This window comes from Panulirus ornatus, chromosome 55 (assembly GCF_036320965.1).
Source record: "Panulirus ornatus isolate Po-2019 chromosome 55, ASM3632096v1, whole genome shotgun sequence".
Taxonomy (NCBI): Eukaryota; Metazoa; Arthropoda; class Malacostraca; order Decapoda; family Palinuridae; genus Panulirus; species Panulirus ornatus.
This window is the reverse complement of record NC_092278.1, coordinates 37,622,383-37,646,332: the sequence shown is the minus strand read 5'-3', so window position 1 is coordinate 37,646,332 and position 23,950 is coordinate 37,622,383. Positions and strand designations below refer to the sequence as shown.

At 39.1% G+C, this 23,950-nt stretch overlaps 1 protein-coding gene across 1 annotated transcript in view; it reads right to left on the bottom strand.

Moving 5' to 3' along the window:
- Window positions 1-1,104: 1,104 nt before the first annotated feature.
- The window catches only part of Npl4 (nuclear protein localization 4), a 79,704-nt gene continuing 56,858 nt past the window's right edge, over window positions 1,105-23,950 (bottom strand). Inside the window, exons 9-10 of the mRNA XM_071693491.1 lie at window positions 15,510-15,648; window positions 1,105-13,456 (exon numbers count right to left, since the gene is read on the bottom strand). Coding sequence (XP_071549592.1) covers window positions 13,190-13,456; window positions 15,510-15,648 — 406 coding nt within the window. The 3' untranslated portion in view covers window positions 1,105-13,189. The remainder of the gene's footprint in view (window positions 13,457-15,509; window positions 15,649-23,950) is intronic.

Sequence of the window (23,950 nt, the reverse complement as noted above, 5' to 3'; positions counted from 1 at the left end):
CCATGGGAACATCACACACCCCTGCCGCAGACCGACAATCACTGGGAACAAATTCCTCTCCTCACTTCCTACTCGCACACATGCCTTACATACTTGATAAAAACTTTTCACTAATGACCTTACTTCATCCCACCACTCACTACCCTTTCTCATGCCACAAGCATCTTTTGCACAATCCAGCACTGCTTCCCTAAATACATCCAATTCCTCCCCCACTCCCCTTACATCCTTTGTTCTCACCTTTTTCCATTCTGTACTCAGTCTCTCCTGGTACTTCCTCAATCAAGTCTCCTTCCCAAGCTCACATACTCTCTCACTTATATACATATCTCTCTTTTTAAACCAGGTATTCCAAATAAACAGTTCCTTTTCAATTTATAAATCCATAAACTCTTCATCATTTTCATTTAAAACAGTGAACACTCCATTTACACCAATTACACCCTTAACTGCCACATTACTCACCTTTGCATTTAAATCACCCATTGCTATTATCTGGTCTTGTGCATTAAAACTGCTAACACCCTCACTCAGCTGCTCCCAAAACACTTGCGTCTCATGATCTTTCTTCTCATGATCAGGTGCATAGGCACCATTAATCACCCATCTCTCTTCAATCCACTTTCAGTTTTACCCATATCAATCTAGAATTTACTTTCTTACACTCTTTCACGTACTCCCACAACTACTCTGTCAGAAGTAGTGCTACTTTTTCATCACACCATCCCCTGACTTTACTCCCAAAACATTCCCAAACCACTCTTCCCCTTTACCCTTGAGCTTCATTTCACTGAGCCAAAAGATTCAGGTTCCTTTCCTCAAACATACTACCTGTCTCTCCTTTTTTCTCATCTTGGTTACATCCACACACATTCAGACACCACAATCTGAGCCTTTGAGGAGGATGAGCACTACATCACTAACACAGGAAATGGTGATCAAGTATAATAAATATATTATTATTTAATATATAGAGAGTTAGAAATAACTAGTTATTACAATATTCCAACTCTGCATAAGGACAAAATTATAGGTATTAAGGAATGAAATGTGGGCATTCCTGTTGTTTTACTCCTATACCAATTGGATAATATGAAAGTACACTAATTTCAATGATTTTATTAATAAGCTACTTGACCACAATGGGTTCTGAACAAGCTAGCAACAGCAGGTGCAAAAAAGTGGTCATTGGTAAGGCTCACATTTGGAGTGTTATTTCTAATTGGACATATTGGCAAAACACCACAAAGATCTCTCACTACTATCTTGTGTGCTATGAAAGCATTATGAATAAACCTCTGAATAAGTAATGTGTATTTCAACAAAAGTTGAAAAATCTAATTTTCAATTTAAGAAACATATCTGAGTGAATGGTTACCTTTACAAAATAACGATAAAAGTTTTTACATTTTTCCTTTTAACCCATTTTTAGATAAAAAAAAAGTATATCTATCAATTCTTCATTAATCAAGTCAGATCTATGATGAAGCTGTACCAGCATCTGGGCTAATTCTGCAGTTGTCAGGACCAATTACATGATCAAATTCTTATTGTGGTACACATTACTTTTCCATTATTAGAAGTTGGGTTTTTGAATCATCCACAATAGTTTTGACATCCAATTATGTACATAACTTGAAGTGCTAAAGACCCAGCAGTCATGTTCAAAACACTTGCAAACAAATTTTGCATGGTCATCTTTGATTTCATAAGATTCACAGAACTGCCCACAGGAATTCTGTAAAAACTAACTGGAAGCACCAGCACAAGAAATTTGTGAAATATGCAATACATAAACAAAAATTTAACTCCCAGTGATTAAGTTTTTGCTAAGCATACCTATGATATGGTGAGAATTCAAACTTGTAACATCCATCAATCATCAAATTTATACAACACCATTCCAATAATATGCATCAAATGCAAATGTGATTAAAAGTTATTACTCTACTCCAGTTAGAAAAATCTTGGTTTCAAAAAGCTATATTTCAAGTACTTACATATAGAACTGATCCATGAAACTCATATGATAAATTAATTAGTCCAGAACCATTTATGAAAACAAGTGCCTTGTCCTAAGACTTTTAATCTACTTAATATTACACTGCTGCATTATGTTATATAATGAATTTTACATTGTGCTAAATTAACCCTTTCACTGAGGCTGGGGCATATGAGCTTTGTTAATTTTCTTTTTCCTGTTCATTGCAGCTGAAGACACCTACCCACAACAAGAACAAAAGGAGTTAGTTCTAACTACAAATGAGGATTTTGTTTATAATATCCATGTTGGAGAAGTAAATTTTGCACAAGTGATAACTTTTACTCGAGTTAACTTTCAGCATCTCTTTTGATTCAAGTTACCTGATTTTAGACTTGCAAATTTTAATGATCCCCACAGTGCTCTCAACAGGTAAATCTGGGATGATATTGTCCACATAAGAGATATGGATGAAGCTTGGAATACTTCAATAAAATAATCAAAGTAGTAGAGACAAATCATGTGCCAATGCAATGCTACGGAAGTGGGTGAGGAATTTTAGAGGCATTTACAGAAGCAATACTAGCATGTGCAAAAAAGGGTGGAAAGTAGGTAGGTGAGAAATAGAGGGTGGTGGAATGATGAAGTTAAGTTGGTAGTGAAAGAGTAGAAGAAAGGCATATAGGTGTTACAGGTAAGGAGTGCAAGTGACATGGAGATTTACGAGTGAAAGCCAGAGGTCAAGAGGAGGGTGCATGGGTTGAAAAAGAAGGCAAATGATAGCTGGGATGAGTACCAACAACTTCAGGAATTATGAGCAAATGTTCTGGAAGAAGGTTAATAGTTGGAGAAAGACAAGATAACAAATGGTAACACTGATGAAGGGGGCAAATGAGAAAAGTGGTAACAAGCAGAGATGAGGTGAAGAGATGGAGTGAGTACTTTGAAAGTCTGTTGAATGTGTTTGATGGTAGGGTGGCAGATGTAGGGTGTTTGTAAAATGGGAGAGTTATATAGCTAGTGGTCTGGTGAAATGTGGTAAAGTCTTGTGCAAGACGAAATGTGGCAAGATGGCTGGAGTGGATGATATTACATTCAAATTTCTAAAGAAAGGCGGTGACTGTGCTACTAACTAGTTTGTTAGGATTCGTATGTATGGATCAAGGGCGAGGTGTATGAGGATTGGCAGAATGCCTTAATGGTGCCATTATATAAAGGCAAGGGGAACAAAAGTGAGTTTTGAATTACAGAGGTATAAGTCTGTTGAGGGTACCTATTAAGTTATATGGAAGAGTGATGACTGAGAGGTTGATAGGCACAAAGCATCAAACTGGGGAAGAACAATGTGGTTTCATGAGCAGTAGATGTGTGGATCAGCTACTTGCTTTCAAGAAACAGAAGACATTCTAAGTGACAATAATGGGGATGGGAGAAAGAATACTTCCCACATATTTCCTGTGTTGCAGAAGGTGACTAAGAGTGGCAAGAGTTACGGGATGGAAACCCTCCCCAATTTGTATTCAATTTCTAAAAGATGGACTAGAAGGAGCCAAGCCAGGAGTTTTCCTCCTCTTTACAAGCTCAGGGTAAGCTGCCTGCATGTGTTTAGAAGTAAGCAACACAAAGAGGTCAAGATAAGTAGTATGTTTGAGGAAAGGAACCCAGACGTTCTACCTCTGGGTAAGACAAAGCTTGAGAGTAAGGGAAAATTAAGGTTTGGGAATAACTTAGGGGCAAAGTCAAGTTAGTCTGAGAGCAAAGGCTGAAGCAAATAAATGTATCACTCCCGAAGGAAGAGTTGTGGGAATGTAGGAAAGTGTCAGTAAGTGAGCTCCATGATGATATGGGTAAAACTGAAAGTGGATCACAAGAGGTGTGTATGCACAAGGCCATGCTAAGAATGATGAAGAGAGGAAAGTGTTTTGGGTGTAGCTGAGTGGGTATGAAGTTCTGATGCTAGGTATAGGTTATTAGTGATGGGTGATTTGACTGCAAAAGTGAGCCAAGTGTCAGTTGAGAGTATAGCTAGGGGACATGGGATATTGAGTGAAGTGAAAGGAAAAGTTTCTGTGCTGAAAAAGGACTAGTGACAGGGAATACGTGGTTTGAAAAGAAGGACATGCACAAGTATACGTAGAGTAGAAAGAATAGTAAGCAGCTTTATTGGGCTAAGAACTAATCAATATCTGTGCAAAAGAGAGACTCTTAGATGTGAATGTGTTAAGAAGGGCAGCTAATGGGGTATGATCAGTACCTAGTGGAGGCAAGGGTGAGGATTTGGAGAGGCTTTTGGAAGAGGAAAAGATGTGGGTGAAGAGAGGGTGGTGAAAGCTAGCTAGCTTAGGATACTCAGAGAGACTGAGTAAAGAATGGCAAAAAGTGAGAGTAAATAAAGCTAAGGGAGAGGTTGAGGAATGGGAGGTGTTTAGGGAAGCAACGTGTGAGAGAAAAGTGTGGCATGTGCGAGATGGGTAGGGAAGAAAGGGTAGTGAGTAGTGGGCTGAAGTTCAAGTTGTTGGTCAAAGACAAAAGAGGGGTTTATGGGTATCACGTGAAAGAAGTGTGTGTAAAAAAGACTGGAAGAGGAGACAGAATTCAAGTATTTGGGAGCTATCTTGGGTAAGTTTGGTGACTTGGAAGGGAGAGAGCAGAGTAAGGTAGAAGAGTCACTGGGTCCCTTAACAGAATAATGAAGTGTAGATGTGCATGACAGCACAGTCCTCTTGACCCTGACCTTTGCAACTGAGACATGGATATGGGATGAGTCACAGAAATAAGTCATATGAGAGGGTCAAGTGGTATGGCAGGAAATGCGAAGGGAATGAATGGTGTAGTAGTAGAGTGGGTGAAATGTAATCCTTTGAGGTGGTTTGGGCACATGGAAAGAATGCAAGATAGGGAGTTTAAAAGGAGAATGTATGATAGTATGATTACAGGGACTGGGATGAAGACCACCTGTGACATGAGGAAAGAGAGTGGAAGAATACTGGAATGAAGGAAGAATGCATGGACTGGTGTATGTGAGGTTGGCATATAAGAACAAGGATTAGTGGAAACTTTTGCCATCACCACCCCCTTGATGGGAGTTCCTGGAGGGAATGGGTGTCGTAGATGGATAGACGCAAAGTGTTCAGTTCAGGGAGGTATGCTAAGTAAGAGTCATCAAGTGGTGTGTTGACAACAAAAGAGGTGGTGAAAGCCTTGTATGAGGTGAAATGTGGCAAAATGGCTAGAATTGATGGTACTGCAGTTGAATTTCTTAAGAAAGGAGTTGATTGTTGATTGATTAGTTAGAATCTCATTGTAAGTGTGGATCATGGTGAGGTGTTTAAGGACTAGCAGAATGCGTGTATAATGCCTCTGTAAAATGGCAATGGGGACAGGAGGTAGAAAATTGGCGAGTTTACCTGGTAAGTTGTAAGTGTTAATTGAGAGGGTGGTGGCATGCACCGAGCTGGGGAGGAACAATGTACTCTCATGAGTGGTAGAGTATGTATGAATTCAAGTGTTTGCTTTGAAGAATGTGTGAAAGAAAAACTTAAAGGATACAAAAGGGTTTGACAGCATATGATTGGGTTGATGATAATCTGTGGAAGGTGCTGCAGATATATGGTGCAGGAAGATAGCTATTAGAACCAAGTGAAGAATTATTATCAACAGATTAGGGCATGTGTACAATAAAGGAGAGAGGAGGGTAAGTGGTTCCAAGTGAAGGTGGGTCTGTGGGTGGGGTGTGTGATATCATCACGGCTATTTAATCTGTTTATGGATAGGGGTGATAAGGGAAGTGAATGTAATGGTCTTGGAGAGAGGAGCAGGTATGCAGTCTACCAAGGGTGATGGGGCCTGCGAGGTGAGTCACTTGATGTTTGCTGATGATATGGCACTGGTGGTAGGCTTAAGTGAGAAATGCAGAAGCAGGTGTCTGAGTTTAGGATAGTGTGTAAAAGGAGGAAATCGAGAATGAATGTGAATAAAAGCAACAATATTAGGTTTAACCATGAAAAAGACAAGTTCTATGGATTGGAAAGAACCTTAAGGAAGTGGGATACTTTAGATACAGGGTTGTGGATATGGCAGTGAATGGAAAAAATGGGAGCTGATGTGAATCATAGGGTGGGTAAGAATGCAAAGGTCATGGGCATATTAAAGAACATATAGAAAGTGGGGAAACTGTCTTTCGTGGCAAAGATGGGTACGTTTGACTGTACAGTAATCCCATTGGTGCTGTATGAATGTGAGGCATGGGCAATATAAAATGTAAAAGATAAGGTGAATGTGTTGTGTTGGAAATAAAATGTCTGAGGACAATATGTCGTATGAGGTGGTTTGAACGAGTAAATGAGGTAAGGGTATGAAACAAGTGTGTTAGGAAGAGTGTGGGTGAGAGAGTGGAAGAGGGTGTGCTGAAATGCTTTGAACATATGGAAAGAATGAGTGAGATGTTAACACACAATATATGTGTCATAAGTGGAATGGACAAGAAGGAAGAGTTGATTAAATTGGAGATGGAAGGATAGAGTGAAAAGGATTTTGAGTGCATAGGGCCTGAATATGCAGGAGGGAGAAATGAATACATGGGATAGAATGAACTGGAATACCGCAGTATTGGGGGAGGGGGCAACGTGCTGTTGATGGACTGAACCAGGGTGCATGAGCCAACTGGGGGGGAAACCATGGAAAGGTCTATGGGGCCTAGTTGTGGACAGAGGCTGTGTTATCAGTACATTACACATGACAGCTAAAGAATGGATGTGAGTGAATGAGGCTTTTTCTTTGTTCCTGTTGCTACCATGCTAATGCAGGAAATGACAAACAAATCTGAAAGAAGAAAAAATGTATGAAAGTGCTAGTGAGAGAGAAAAGATAGGTGTATAGGTGGTACTTACAAGGAAGGAGTACAAGTGACTGGAAGGTATAGAAGAGAAAGTTGCAGGGATTGAAAAAGTGGCCATATGAGGATTGGGGTGAGTCAGTGTTAAAAAATTCCAGGGAGAATAAGATATTCAGAGAGAAGTTTAATAGTGTGAGAACAAGAGAACAAATTGGAACATCAGTGAATGGGACAAATTAGGAAGTGGTAACCAGCACTGATGAGGTGAAGAAGAGATGGAGTTAATGCTGTTAAGGAATGCTGTATTTGTCAAATGATCGGGTCACATTAGGGCTGTAGAGGTATGCAAAGTGGGAGAGTCAGGGAAACTGGTTTGGTGAAAACTGAAGAGGTGATGAAAGTTTTAGTGTAAGATTAAATGTGGCAAGGGAGCTGGAGTGGATGATATAGCAGCTGAATTTCTTGTGAAGGTGGATGACCGCATTGTTAATTGATTGGTTAGGATTTCCAATGTATGAATGGATCTTGTATTATTTATTAATTTTATCTATATTTTGCTTTGTCGCTGTCTCCCGTGTTAGTGAGGTAGCACAAGGAAACAGACGAAAGAAAGTCCCAACCCACCCACGTACACATGTATATACATACACATCCACACACAGCACATATACATACCTATACATCTCAATGTATACATATATATACACACACAGACCTATACATATATACCCATGTACATAATTCATACTGTCTGCCTTTATTCATTCCCATCGCCACCCCGCCACACATGGAATAACAACATCCTCCCCCTCATGTGTGCAAGGTAGCGCTAGGAAAAGACAACAAAGGCCCCATTCGTTCACACTCAGTCTCTAGCTGTCATGTAATAATGCCACTGTATATAGGCAAGGGTGAATGTTCCAGTTACAGAGGTATTACTCTCCTGAGTATAGCTACTAGCTGCATGGACAAGTGGTGATTGAGAGGGTGGTGGCATGCACAGAGCAATAGGCTGGGGAGGAACACTGTGGTCTCAGGAGTGGTAGAGGATGTGTGGATCAGGCATTTTGTTTGAAGAATGTGTGAGAAATGCTTAAAGAAACAGAAGAATTTGTATATGGTATTTATGGATATAGAGAGAGAGTATATGATAAGAGTTGGTAAGAGATGATTTGTGGAGGTGTTACAAATATATGGTTTGGGACAAAATCTATTAGGAGCAGTGAGTTGTTTTCATCAAGAGAGTATGGAGATAAGCAGTGTGTATAAGTGAATGGAGAGGAAGGTGAGTGGTTCCAGGTAAAGGTGGGTCTGCAGCAGGGGAACTTAATGTCACCATGTGCTGATAAATCTTTTTACGATAGGGTTTGTGAGGGAGGTGAATGCAAGGGTCTTAAAGAGAGGAGAATGTATGTAATCTGTTGGGGTTTGGGGGCTGACAAGGAAGGTGAGTCAGTTGTTGTTTGCTGTTGATACTGTGCTGAAGGCAGACTGAAATGAGAAACAACAGAAGTTGGTGTCATGAGTTTGAGAGGATATGAAAAAGGAGATAGCTGAAAATTAATGTAAATAAAAGAAAGATGTGGGGAGAAAGAATACTTTCCATGTATTCCCTGCATGTCATAGAAGGCAACTAAAGGGGTGGGAGTGAAGGCCTGGAAATCATCCCCTTCTGTTTTACTTTTCCAAAAGAGGGAACAGAGACACAGGGCAAGTGAGGCTTTTCCTCTGAGGCTCAGTCATCTGTTCTTGACGCTTCCTCAATAACACGGAAAATGGCAAATATGTATGAAAAAAAAGAAAGATTATTAAGTTTAGAAGTAAAAAGATTGAGGTCATTTAGAGTAGAAGTATGAATGGACAGAACATGGAAGAAGTGGATTGCTTTAGATAGCTGGAAGTGGGTATGGCAGAGAATGCAACCAAGGGAGATGAAGTGAGCTAGAGGGTTAGTAAGGGTGCAAAGGTCTTGGGGTGTCTGAGGAATGTGTGGAAAGAGAGGTCAGTGTTTTTAAAAGCAAAGATGGGAAAGTCTGATGGTATAGTAGTCATGTTGATACTAAATGGATATGTGAGGTGTGGGTCTTAAATGTGTAAGGGATAGGGTGAGTGTGTTGGAAATGGAATGTTTGAAGACAATATATGGTGTGAGGAGGATTGATCAAATATTAAATGATATGGTAAAAGAGAGGAGCATCACTAAGAATGGTAAGTACAAGAAAGGTGAAGAGGGAGTGCTAAAATGGTTTGGAAATATGGAAAGGATGACTAAGAGGGTACATATGTCAGAAGTGGAAGGAATAAGGAAAAGGGGAAAGCCAAGGAGGAGGTAGAAGGGTGGAGTGACAGATACTTTCAAGGTTCATGACCTGGACATGCAGGAGAGTGGGAAGTGTGCAAGGGCCACAGTGGACTGAAGCAATGTAGTTTACAGGGGACGATGTGCCATTAATGTGCTGAACCAAGGCATATAAAGTGGTCAGAGAAAACCATGGAGGCTCTGTAGGTCCTAGTTGTGGATAGGAGGCTCTAGTATCAGTGCATTATGCATGACAGCTAGAGAGTGGAAGAGAGTGAATGAAACTAATTCTTTATCTGATCCTGGTGCTGCCTCCTAACAAGAGAAGTGGTAAACATGGATGGAAGACAGAAAAGCAAAAGGAACTCAAGTTATATATATGCTAGAAGTAAAAGGGTCATTATCTATAGAATTAGTCCATCAATTATGGAAAACAATGACTTACTTCAAGAACATAAATCCATGGCAAAGATCTTATATAGTTGTTTCATGTTTTTATCTCTGAGAAGACATCTCACATCACTGCTCCAGTTCCAGTGCTAGGAGAGGAAAACATTAAATAAAATTTTGACATACAAGTTGATGATATACTACCAGCATTAAATGGATTGAAAGCCAATAAAATGGCAGGCCCAGATTAGTTTTATTTGAGGACATAAAGAGAAGAAAAATACGAGATGCCCTTGGCTGCTCTTTTAAGTCATTTGCTATGGGGAAGTTTATCTCAATTGGAAAATGACCACAGTAACACTATTAAAAAAAGGCAATACGTCCCTGCCTGGAAATTATCACCCAATGAACTCGTCTACAGCAGGTAAACTTAGGAAACCATCAGCCAAGACAAGACTGTAAATCATTATTGACAAAAGTCATTCATTTCTGACATGAATGTTTGACTTCTTTCATCATATCATCAACATGTACAATATAAGCAAAGTGGTTGATGCCATCTATTTAGATTTTCAGAAGGCATTCAATAACATCCTTCATCAGAAATTATTAGCAAAAGTTGTCACATGGTACTTCAGTGGTTAGTAAATTGGCTGACTGCCCATAAAAAGAACAGCGATTAATAGTCAACCTTATGAATGATTAGATGAAACCAGTGTTGTGCCAATGGGATCCATTTTCAGACCATTCCTTTTTTTTTGTGACACTAATAATAATGGGCTGCACTGTAAGATAATAAAACTTGCAGATACTAAGCATGGAAATAATTCTACAACAAATGCTGAATGTCTACATGTTAAAGCGAGCATAGACAAAGTGATGGAATAGGTTCACAGATAGAAAATTAATTTCAATATTGATGAGTGCAGTTTTACAATGTTATCTGTAGAATTAACGGAAAGTCAAGCTATAATAAGAATTCTGTTGAGATAATGAAAAAATCTGACCTACAGCCATGTAAGCAAAGCACATAAGCAGGGTTATGAAATCAAAGGTTAAGCAAATAATTGTCTAAAATTCACAGGTACATCCCCATACTGATTAATGTATTCAGTTTTGGTTACCCTGCCTGAAAAAACACACAGAATGGAGAAAGTACAACAGTGAGCAACCAAACTGATTCCTGAACTAAGAAACAAATTCTGTAACAGCTGACTATAAGACAATTAAATTAGCTCAAAAAAGAGAAGGTAATGAGGTATACAAAATTAACAAAGGTGATAACCATAATTTAGGTAGCCACTTTACTTATGGCTACATTTGTCTGATTTCACTTGCAATAAAGGATTCAAACTAGTAGGCAAGTGTTTTACTTTGAGTGAGGGGAAGTACTTTTTTCAACAGAACTGTAAACATATGGAATGATTTATCAATTAAAGCAGACGAAACCATAAACATACATAAATACTTTGCTTTAGATGTGAGAGTGATATTACTTGCTCCTCCTTATTTGCATGTGGGATTTGCTGGCATTTCTCTCAATCAACTATATGCTTTTCTCCTTTTACTACGTTTATCTCTGACTTTCTGATCTCTTTCATGGTCACAAACAGCCTCAAAAGGACCTGGTGGTCTGTTGCTGTTTGAGAATTCCTTTGTATTTGCATATACAGCCAGTATTTCTTGTAGGGCATTCTAAGTACTGTTTCTGGACATTCCAGGCTAAGTCTTGTCCATTCACTGGTCACTGTTTATAAGGAAATGTCAAAGAAGCCTGGGCGAGATCTGTGCACTCAAATTATGTGATACCTTTTGAAGCTGCGTCACTCTTATAAGTTAAAAGATCTTACTGCTGAAAATCCTTATTAAACATACATGTTTAGGTCAAAAATACCTCCTAAAACACCACACATCTCAATACATACTCCTAAAAATACTCCTGAAGGATTCTATATACCTGGCAAAAGAGCAGCATAAGTTAAAGGCCTAATAGCACACTTAATATAATGCCTCATCCAATGAGCTGTACTTCATTTTATGCTGAAAATTATATACCAGGCAACAGAACAGATTAACTTAAAGGCCGAACAGCATATGTAAAATAATAACTCATCCATTGAGCCATATTTCATTTGATGCAGAAAATTGTCCTAGTTAGCTGTAATAAACTTTCGGGGACATTTTTTAGGATATTTGAGATGTCCAGTACACAGCAATGTCCCTTTGATTTGGACTGCCATGGTGAAAGGGTTATACCAAATATGAATTTTGCATTACATTGCAGTGAAAACACCCATAACTTACTATCAATCTACCTCTATCATGTATGCATTTTCTCAAATTCATACTTAACTGGCATTTGTATAATATTGTCAAATGAATTAGCATAATTTCCTTGCAAAAAAGTGTTGAAAATCCAATATCAATGATAGATATCCAAGAATACAAATTGAAAATCTGAAATTCAAATTTTTAACTTAAAAAAAAAAAGTATGTAGAGGTAAAGGCACACAATATTTAGAATTTTCCTGTACATGGCTTACAATAATAACGTAATTCTTTATAGATTGTATGGAAATTTCACAAAAAATTTCAAATACCAAGTTTTTCTTTAATACAGAAATACAAAGTGCACAAAATAAGAGAGGACTTTGATGGAATCAAACAGGAGGTAGTCTTAAATGAGCTGATAAGAGCTCACTTTCGTTTTTCAGGTTTCCATGTTTAGCTTGCAAAATAACTAATTTTTTTGGGGGAAAAAAAAAAAATATATATATATATATATATATATATATATATATATATATATATATATATATATATATATACATATATAGTGTCCACAAAAAACATTGTCTGCCTCCATACATTTTTAAAGATGATGCACTGCTAAAGTTTACTGTGGGTTCAAGCATGACACTCTCAGAGTGAAATCATCGTATATCTGGATTCTGAGACTAATATGTTCTTTCTCTACTCTCCCTGGCTGCCACTTCATTTTAGGAATTTTGCTTCTGGGTGCTTTATTTCTTCCACCTGAGCTTCAATATGGTTGGTTCTTACCTTTCTAAGGTGGAGAAAGCCCAAATTCTCAGAATGTAGGACCAGATAACATCTCATCAGTGCTTCACCCCATTCAGGTCAAGATCCCAAGGACCCGAAACATGGACCTAGAATACTTCAGGAACCTTGCCAATTCCATGCCCAAACATCTGCAGATGGTAATTAAGGCCAAAGGAGAGATGACAGAATATTGAAATGTAAGTGTGACATTGCCTTTGACTCTATATGAGGAGGGAGACAAAGGTTTTGGGGTCACTGTATGGATAAGTAATAATGAATACATAATGCTGTATCTTCAACCCTTTCAAAAAATGGGCTAAAATATTCTCATGGAATACTTATGAATCCTTATGAGAAGATTAAGCTCAAGTTTTATTTCTAGGGATTTAAACAATTTACAACCAAGTGATATTAAAAACCTGAATACCCTCTTCTGAGGAACACTACAGTGCTTGATAAGATACAAGCAAAATATACTATATATATAAGAAATATTCCTGTTGGTTTTGTAAACAATGTGAGCTTGTTTCACCATTAACAAATCTACTAGGAATTTGTCTAAGACACACAAGACACTGAATATCAGTGTCAATGCTTATAAGTCCATTGCCAAGCTGCCAATTCACTGTGGAAGATGGCACATATCACAGTTTTCACTTGCTGACTGATTAATGAAGGTGCAGTGCTGACATGTCCATGAAGCTGAAGAAGCAGAGGGCTGAACGGTTGGTCCTCCACCTGTTACATCTGCCTCAACTCCAGCCACTACACCTCCATCTGATGCCATCACAAGCTGCTCTACTGTAGCCCAGTGGCCAGACTGTTTCCATTCCAATGCTGCTGCCCTGTCACGATTTTTTACAGCCTCAAGTAATGGTCCAATGTACTCCTGTAACATGAAATAAAAATATATCATCTTAAGTTTGGAAGATTTTCAGTTTTTGTTAATGTAAAAATAAGTACCATACAAAAATTTTTTAAAGAATCTATAAAGTTTCTGATACATTTATTACAAATTTAACACAGCACTCTCATACAAAAGCCGTCTTTACTGTGCACAATTTTCTTTCATACTCGTTCACCATTTTCCACAGCATAGCAGTACCAGGAACAAACAAATAACACAGCCTCGATTACGTAAGCTCCTTAACTGTCATGTATAAAGCACCAAAACCATAACCCCATATCCACAGTCAAGTCCTACAGACCTTTTTATGGTTTCCCCTGATTGCTTCATTTGCTTCTGTTTAGTCCAATGACAGCATGATGGCCCATTTATGCCATGCTGCTTCAATCCCTTAATCCCAGGCACATTTTTCATCTTCTGCAAGTACATACTCCTGCCACTCAAAGTATCCTTCACTCCAACCTTCCACCTACTCCAAAGTTTTCTGCTTCTTTTTCTTCCCTCCTTTTCTGATATGAAATTCTATTACTCAGCCTCTCCTCAGTCACTCTTGCCATGTGTTCAAATCATTTCAGCACACCCTCTTCAGCTCTCACATGCATACTCTTATTATTGTTACACCTCTCACTTACCAAACCATTTTTTACACAATTAGCCTTCCTTATTGCACATATTGTCCTCACAGATTTCATTTCCAACATATCCACCCTTATCCATACCTTCATATCTAAGGCCCATGCCTAGCATCCATACAACACCATAGTGACTGCTAAGCCACCTAATACAACCATCTTTGTCCTCAATGTGCCCAAGACCTCCACTCCCCCTCCCATCCTATGGCTCACTTCAGCTCCCACAGTTCCATCTGTTGCCATGTCCACTCCCTAGATATATAAAACACTTCACTTGCTACAGGTTCTCTCCATTTAAACTCATACCAACCAACTTGTCTCACCACTGCTAAGCTTAATAGCCTTTGGGCACTCCGGGCCCTCATCTATTTACTACTGTGGAGGGATACTACACCCTCCCATCACCTAACTGTGCCCCCAACCTTGTCCATCACAACCTCCCTTACCAACTTATCTCCCTCCCTCAATAGCCACCACACACTCCCTCCAATCCTAAAAGTGCCTAATTCAGAGATATATGAATGCTTAACAAGGGGGAGGAATGCTATTTAATGTGATACCACATGATTTAAGAAATTTCAATGCAAAGACTACAGAAACATTCAAAACAAAGTTAAGAACAGATAACTATGCCAGAGGAGAGGCTGCTAAAAAATATAGCATTAAATAACAAGCAAGGCATGTAAGGGGATGAGGTGAGGTAGTTGAGAGAAATGACCTCCCTCACTACTTCCTCCCTCCCTGGCCATCACACCGTGAATGGTAGAAGCAATGTTTGGTACTACAAATCTCATCCACACCATTTTTGCTCTTCAAAGATATCTTGTTTGCTGGTACAACCTTCATGCTCAACAATAACATATTTTACTAAAAATCTTACCCCAGCAACCACCAATTTCTATCTTGACATGGAAATATTTGGATAACTGGCTACTATGTACAGGTGTTAGTTGTGCAACTGGCAACTTCCTCATTGTGTCTCAAGATGGACAGACAGAATACAGGATTACCTTTGTAAGAAATAGTTTAACTCCTTTCATGCAGTCTTTCAAACTCAAAAACCAACTTTTGCAGTTTCTCACACAAATCTGCCATCAAGCTGTGTCATCAGAAAACAGCAACTGACTCACTCCTAAACCCTTCTAACCCCTGAATGACAGCAAGCCTGCCCCTTTCTAAGACCCTCTCAGTCAACTCTCTATCCACAAACAACATAAACAGCCATGGTGACTTCACACTTGGCACACACTCACTAAATCATGAAAGATTTCCTTGTTATTTTATAACTTTTAATGGCATTCTTGGCTGATAAGGTTATAATTATCACGTTCATTCCTGATACAATTATCATCATTAACATTTTTCTTACAAGTATTTTTGCATAAACCTAAACAAATAAATACCCTGAGAGGTAGCATGTCCATAGTTGCAATGTACATGAGGACATGGAAATCTGACACAGCTTCCAGGAACTGATCATCACTGAATTTTTTGAGATATGAAGCTAATGTGCTGAAGTCCTGTAGATGGCCTTCCACCATTCTGTAAGGGAAAATAAGCAGTCAGTACCGTATATGTAGAGGCACTGAGGTCAAAAATATTGTGCACCCATCCATACACACATCTTCACAATAAAAATGACAAGTGTTATCATCATCAGACTCTACCTGCTTGAAGTTATATTGCAAGTGAAAAGCCACTTGATAAAGTGACCTTTGGTGAAGCTGATCACTAAGAGCCCCCTGAAGGTCCCTGGGTTACAAATGGGATATGTTCCTAGACCCTGTTAATAAGTCGTTCCGTTCATAAGTTGGAAAACATAAGGAAATGCACAAAATTAAAGTAAATACCTACACCTATCCCATGCAGGTAAGCAGTTATGGTTTGCGCAAAAGATGCACGTGGTATGAGAAAGGTGGGAGGTGGGCAGATTAGAAAGTGTAGTGAATGGTGAGATGAAGAAGTAAGATTGTTAGTGAAAGAGACGAGAGAGGTGTTTGGACGATTTTTGCAGGGAAGTAGTGCAAATGACTGGGAGGTGTATAAAAGAAAGCAGCAGGAGGTTAGGAGAAAGTAGCAAAAGGTGAAAAAGAGGGCAAATGAGAGTTGGGGGGAGAGAGAATCATTAAATTCTAGGGAGAATAAAAAATTATTTGGAAGGATGTAGATGTTTTGGAAGGAGGCAAATAAAGTGCATAAGACAAGAGAACAAATGGGAACATCAGTGAAGGGGGCAAATGGGGAGGTAATAACAAGTGGTGATGAAGTAAAAAGGAGATGGAGTGAATATTCTAAAGGTTTGTTAAATGTGTCTGAGGATAGAGTGGCAGATAAAGGGTGTTTTGGTCAGGGTGGTGTGCTTTGGTCAGGGTGGTGTGCAAAGTGAGAGGGGTCAGGGAGAATGGTTTGGTAAACAGAGAAGAGGTAGTGAAAGCTTTGCAGAAGATGAAAGCCGGCAAGGCAGCAGGTTTGGGTAGTATTGCAGTGGAATTGATAAAAAAAAAAAGGGGGTGACTGTGTTGTTGATTAGTTGGTAAGGATATTCAAAGTATGTATGGATCATGGTGAAGTGCCTGAGGATTAGCGGAATGCATGCATAGTGCCTTTGTACAAAGGCAGAGGGGATAAAAGTGAGTGTTCAAATTACAGAGGTATAAGTTTGTTGAGTATTCCTAGGAAATTGTATGGGAGGGTATTAATTGAGAGGGTGAAGGCATGTACAGAGCATCAGATTGGGGAAGAGCAGTGTGGTTTCAGAAGTGGTAGAGGATGTGTCGATCAGGTGTTTGCTTTGAAGAATGTATGTGAGAAATATTTAGAAAAACATATAGATTTGTATATAGCATTTATGGATCTAGAGAAGGCATATGACAGGGTGGATAGAGATGCTTTGTGGAAGGTTTTAAGAACATATGGTGTGGGAGGTAAGTTGCAAGAAGCAGTGAAAAGTTTTTACCAAGAGTGTAAGGCATGTGTATGAGTAGGAGGAGAGGTAAGTGATTGGTTCCCAGTGAATATCAGTTTGCAGCAGGGGCATGTGATGTCTCCATAGCTGTTTAAGTTGTTTATGGATGGGGCTGTTAGGGAGGTGAATGCAAGAGTTCTGGAGAGAGGGATAAGTATGCAGTCTGTTGTGGATGAGAGGGCTTGGGAAGTGAGTCAGTTGTTGTTCGCTGATGATACAGCGCTGGTGACTGATTCAGGGGAGAAACTGCATAAGTTGGTGACTGAGTTTGGTAAAGTGTGTGAAAGAAGAAAGCTGACAGTGAATATGGATTAGAGCAAAGGTTATTGGGTTCAGCAGAGTTGAGCAGCAAGTTAATTGGGAGGTAAGTCAAAAAGGAGAAAAACTGGAGGAAGTGAAGTGTTCTAGATATCTGGGAGTGGACCTAGCAGTGGATGGAACTATGGAAGCAGAAGTGAGTCACAGGGTGGGGAAGGGAGTGAAGGTTCTGGGAGCGTTGAAGAATGTGTGGAAGGTAAGAACGTTATCTCAGAGAGCAAGAATGGGTATGTTTGAAGGAATAGTGGTTCCAACAATGTTATATGGTTGTGAGGCATGGGCTATAGATAGGGTTGTGCAGAGGGTGGATGTGTTGAAAATGAAATGTCCGAAGACAATATGTGGTGTGAGGTGATTTGATTGAGTAAGTAATGAAAGGGTAAGAGAGATGTGTGGTAATAAAAAGAGTGCGGTTGAGAGAGCAGAAGAGGGTGTGTTGAAATGGTTTGGGCACATGCAGAAAATGAGTGAGAAAAGATTGACAAAGGGGATATTTGTGTCAGAGGTGGAGGGAAGGAGAAGCGGGAGACCAAATTGGAGGTGGAAGGATGGAGTGAAAAAGATTTTGAGCAATCGAGGCGTGAACATACAGGAGGGTGAAAGGCGTGCAAGGAATAGAGTTAATTGGAACAATGTGGTATACCGGGGTTGATGTGCTGTCAATGGATTAAACCAGGGCATGTGAAGCATCTGGGGTAAACCATGGAAAGGTGTGTGGGGCCTGGATGTGGAAAGGAAGCTGTGATTTCGGTGCTTTACACATGACAGCTAGAGACTGGGTGTGAACAAATGTGGCCTTTTTTGTCTGTCCCTGGTGCTGCCTCACTGAAGGGGATGGGGGAAGATATTTCGTGTCTGGCGGGGTGGCATTGAGAATGGATGAATGCAGCAAGTATGGATATGTACATGTGTATATATATGTATACTGTGTATGTATATATGTATGTATACGATGAAATGTATATGTGTGTGTGCAGGCGTTTACATATATTCATGTGTATGTGGGTGAGTTGGGCCATTTCTTGTCTGTTTCCTTGTGCTACCTTGCTAACGCGAGGGACAGCGGTTAGGTATAATAAATAAAAACAAATAACCTACACCAGACTGTCACAATGTATTAGATAGTGTATTCTGAAATAAAAAGAGTCAATATAACATCATATTAAGCAACACACACTGAAAAAAGATGAAGATCCACAATTCATAAGTATGAGTAATCAACTGTATATTTGGCTGGGATATAAATATTGTTTTTGGAGCTCATTCATAAGCAATGGTATTCATGGAACATATGCTCAAAAGTAATGCACCCTGCTTAGTCTCATCAAAGAAATTCTTGTACCAAAGGAGTCTATATTTTCCAGCTAATGGAAGTAATAGTCTTTGGGAAGGTCCTGGGAGACAACAGGTCTCTTTCAAAGAAATTGGTCCTGGGGTAATCATAACAAACGTAAAAAACACTGGTGCTATATTGCTAACCCAGGATATGACAATCAAATATGAAAGTATGAAATAAAATAAAACTGATTGACATCTAAAAATTAATTTTAAAACCTGATACTGTAAACTACTGCATGAAGTGTGGGAAAGAAACTAGCTTTCATGTTTTGGGAGAGATTTTTCTGAGCTCTGAAAGGGTGAAAAGAGGACACCCATGATTTTATGTCCCTTGTAAGGACTTGAGAGAATATATCATACAGAGAAAATCTACCACACAACCAATTACCATGATGATACCAAAGTCATCTAAAACTGCCAAAAAATAAATTTACATCCTCGATAAAAACTTTTCACTGCTTCTAACAACTTACCTCTCACACCATATATTCTTAATACCTTCCACAGAACATCTCTATCAACTCTATCATATGCCTTCTCCAGATCCATAAATGCTACATACAAATCCATTTGCTTTTCTAAGTATTTCTCACATACATATTTCAAAGCAAACACCTGATCCACACATCCTCTACCACTTCTGAAACCACACTGCTCTTCCCCAATCTGATGCTCTGTAAATGCCTTCACCCTCTTAATCAATACCCTCCCATATAATTTCCCAGGAATACTCAACACTCTTATACCTCTCTAATTTGAGCACTCACTCTCATCCCCTTTGCCTTTGCACAATGGCACTATGCAAGCATTCTGCTAGTCTTCAGGCACCTCACCATGAGTCATACATACATTAAATAACTCTACCAACCAGTCAACAATACAGTCACCCCCTTTTTTAATAAATTCCACTGCAATACCATCCAAACCCACTGCCTTGCCAACTTTCATCTTCCGCAAAGCTTTTCCTACCTCTTCTCTGTTTACCAAATCATTCTCCCTAAACCTCTCACTTTGCACACCACCTCGACCAATCACATTCAACAAACCCTCAAAATACTCACTCCATCTCCTTCGCAAATCACCACTACTTGTTATCACCTGCCCATTAGCCCCTTCACTTTATACTTGGAAGATATATATAGCACTGTAAATGATTGTTACAGGTACAGATACACTACCGATTTTCCGGCACTCTTGGTTCCAAAGCCTTGCCTGATTAACCATTTTATCGGACCAACCGGGGTCACATAATAATAATTCATCAACACACCTCTAACCCACTAATTATACATCTCCCATGTATCTGTTAGAAATCTAAATTAAACAAATATCAAATGTAAATCAAATAAATAAATGAAATACATTAAACACCTGCACAGAACTGAGGTGCTTGTCAGCTACAAGTTTCGCAAATTCATCCACATACTCAGCGGCTCCTTCGTGGTGTGCAGACCACTTTCCTTGGAACACTTTATTCATGAAAATTCCATGATGCTTCTTGAATCTTTGAATGAAAACCATTCCATCATCACTTGATCGTGCTCAGTGCTCTTACCATCTTTCATAGTTTTTCTAATCATCATTTGCTTCCTGGAATTGCTGTCTGCATAGAATTTCAATATTTTCTCCCTTAGTTTCTTTATATCATAAACAGTTGACGAACCAATACTGTAGATGTCACATAGCTTATGCACCGAAACACCCCAGTCCATTTTTTTCAACAGTTCTACTTTATCTTGGATTGATATGGACTAGTGTTTACATTTGACACCATGACTGACACTCTCATGTGTCTTAGAAGCCATAGCTAGAATTTACTTTTAGCAAAATAAGCTACGAATCTCACAGAACTGTGGTATCATCACTAACAAGTGCAGTGTAAAGAATGTAAATTAGTGCGCCCTACACACAATGCCACCTGTGGCCGCCCAGTAAACTAGTCTGGTGGCTGCGGTAATATCAAGTTCCCTCACGTAATTTTATCTGGACTAAAGGAGGTACTGAACCATCAGTTGCTGGAAATTCGGTGGTGTACCTGTATTAATAAACAGTCACTATTACAGAAACATATCTTTATTAATTAATGAATAACAAGAAAACAATTTACAGTACTGTATCATAAAGGACAGTTGTTTGATTAGCAGTGGTGATTGTTATAGAATGGGTGTGAGAGGCAGCATCTTGGACAGTACCATTGGGCAGAGGAGAGGTGGGAAGCATATGGGATGTCATATGGCTCTGCTCAGGCTGAAGCTAATTCATCTCTGCATCACTGTAATCATGATGTAGATGGTGATAATAGAGGCAGTGGCAATGATGGAGGTGGTGGTGAGGGAGATTGTGGTAAGTAGTGGGAGGGTGGTGTGTCCGTTGTTTCTTTGCTAACAATAGCTGCAGCACTGCCAAACGCCTTTGAATAGCTAAGGTCTAACCAAAAATTGAGTATAAGTATAAATGAGCAACACTGTATCCCTTCAACAATATGTTATATAACATTTTAAAACATGGAGGGAAAAAGCAGAAAGGTGGGGGTGATTTAAGAGGTGAAGTGGAAGATTGTGGGAACACACATCGGGTGTGATACAAAGTGCTCCTCACATAGCCTTGCTCTGAGTAGCCTACCTTACATTTTTTCTAACAAACTGCTCTCCAAACGAGTCACTTTCATTATTTCTAACTTCATGTGGTCATGACAGAAGCTTTTTTGGTACATGCATTCTTAGTAATGGTTCTAACTGTCGATGTAGCATATTTGAAAGCACAACTAACATCGACTTGATGCTCACCAGCTTCTAAATGCCTCAACAAATGTAATTTACATCCAAAGAGAGGCTTTTCTTGACACTTTAGATGCACAAGCAGCATTGGAACTTCCAGGCCTTCTTCCACACATGATGGGTATAAAATAGTCACAATAACATCAAAAAAAGGGCAAGTCAGCAAGAGTATGGATGCAAGAGTATGTGTGAATGGCACTCTGACTGGCCAAATAAGTATAAACAAAGAGGATTGCTTTCAGCGTGTTTTGAGTGTTCCGACTCATGACTTTTATGGATTCTTATAAATTTCATTTTCTAATAAAACTAAGATGCAAACATGAGTCCTGTAATGAAACAGTGCTCTACTGGGTAGTGCTAGCAGCAGTATTAGTGAAACTCCTTTTTGTATGAGACATCTCGAAATATAGGTGTAAGCACTGAGACACATCACATTCAGTACACATACAGAGTGTTTTAGGCTCTCTTTTCTGCCCTTGAGCAGTGCCCTTGAGCAGTGCTGGCACAAACATGACACCTGTATTTTCTCTTTTCTCACCTGTCATGGACAGGATACAGCAAGAAAATGTTTTCCCATTAGATTCACTTGATGTCTCCAAATGTGACTATTTGGTGTCTCACTATCATGCTGAATCTGTCAATCAGATGACAGAGTGTACTACCGAAGTTCTTTAATATTGGCTTCTGGATAGGCTTCACAAAGTACATATTGAAGATGTTCAGCAATGACATATCTAGCACATCACATTTATTCTCAAACATTCAACACAGCTGATAAGCATATCATATTTACCTACAGTTCTCATTGTCCAACTGTACTCTGCAAAGCAAGCTGTTTTTGTCCTTTTTCACTTTCTCATCACCATGCTTTTCAATGTCTACCATCTTGTCTTAATGGTCTAATTTTCTGTAAGCTTCTTGTTATCCTAAACATAAAGTCACTTAAGAAGCTGCAGAAGGCAAATTCAGAGCAAAAATTTCCTAATAAACTTCAGCTCAAACATTTGACTTGTCGTCCAATATTCATTTATTTCATGTTTCCTATTATGGGCAATCAACATCATCATATATAAAAACTTCTACATTTCATTTTTTATGGTTTAAGTAAACATGAATAACCTGTTGCCTGAAGATGTTGGCTATGTTTCCTTCACAACACGATAATAGTGATTTGTTATAGTCACTATCATGTCCATCAAATCACTATCATAATACTTTAAGAGACAGCCCAGCTGTTCAAAATTCTTGGTGACAGAACAAGTACCTGTTACGCCTAAATTACTTCTGTCAAAAACAAACTGAGTTGAAGTGAAGTTGGCAACTTCCATCCATGCCCATGGGGCAGATGGCTGATGCAACACTGATCTTACTTCTGCCACCACCTACCCTCCTCACACTGAGACCAGAATCATCACTGCAGGCAACATCATGCTTTTCTTCCTCCTGCCTTTTTTCTTCAACATCATTGTGAAAACTACATCCACTTGATTATCACTCTCTAAATTGTCCAAGCCAAGTGTATCTAATAAGTCCATGTAATAATTTGGGTTTTCTTGTTTGGGTCATACATGGCAATGTAATAATTTGAGTCTTCTTGTTTGGGTCACACATGGCAAAGTTAATTTACAATATGCCTAACACTGTGCTGATTACTGGTTTAATGTAGGGTAATGCCCACAAAGATTCCAGCATGTGACTTCTAATTAACACCCATACTACAACATATAGTTCATCAATAAATGTATTAATTACAGTTGTTTTTGAAAAGGTACAGTCTCTGAAAAAATAAATGCTATTTAGAATAGGGCTCCCCTGCAGGAGTTTTTTGTGGAACAAACCCCATTATTCACTTATGGTGGGTATAACATATGTCCAGCAGCACGGCACAGTCTTTGAAGTATGATGACTTGATATGCTGCCTCAGTTAACCCATGGTACCATGAGTACAGGGAAACAATTTTTGTTCTGTCATTGAATTTAACGATATTTGTGTGATATTCTTCCTCTACCAGTAACTAACCATGAATCCTCAGTAGTACCAGGAAGAAAAAGACCAGCATTTTTGCTTGGAAGCATGAAAATGTGTCTACAGTCAAGATTTCAAGACATACTGGGATGGCTAACTTCATTTCCATGGCACTAATTGTCTTCATTCTAATGTTATCCCTCCCTGAAAAGCTGGGCCTGGTTGACTTGGAAGAATATTTAGGACACTGATAATTTGATGTGGCACGGGATGATGAGAAACTTTTCCCTATCAGGTTATCTGTCGACCAGACCCAGCTTTTTGGGGAGGGATGATGTTAAAAAAAAAAATTTAACTTGCCCCTGCCAGTACATCTTGAAATCTCACTCGTACACAAGCATGGGAAAACTTCTTAGCTATCATGATGGCACAGGTAGAATAAAAATATCTCCTCGATCATAGCAAAATCATTACTAAATA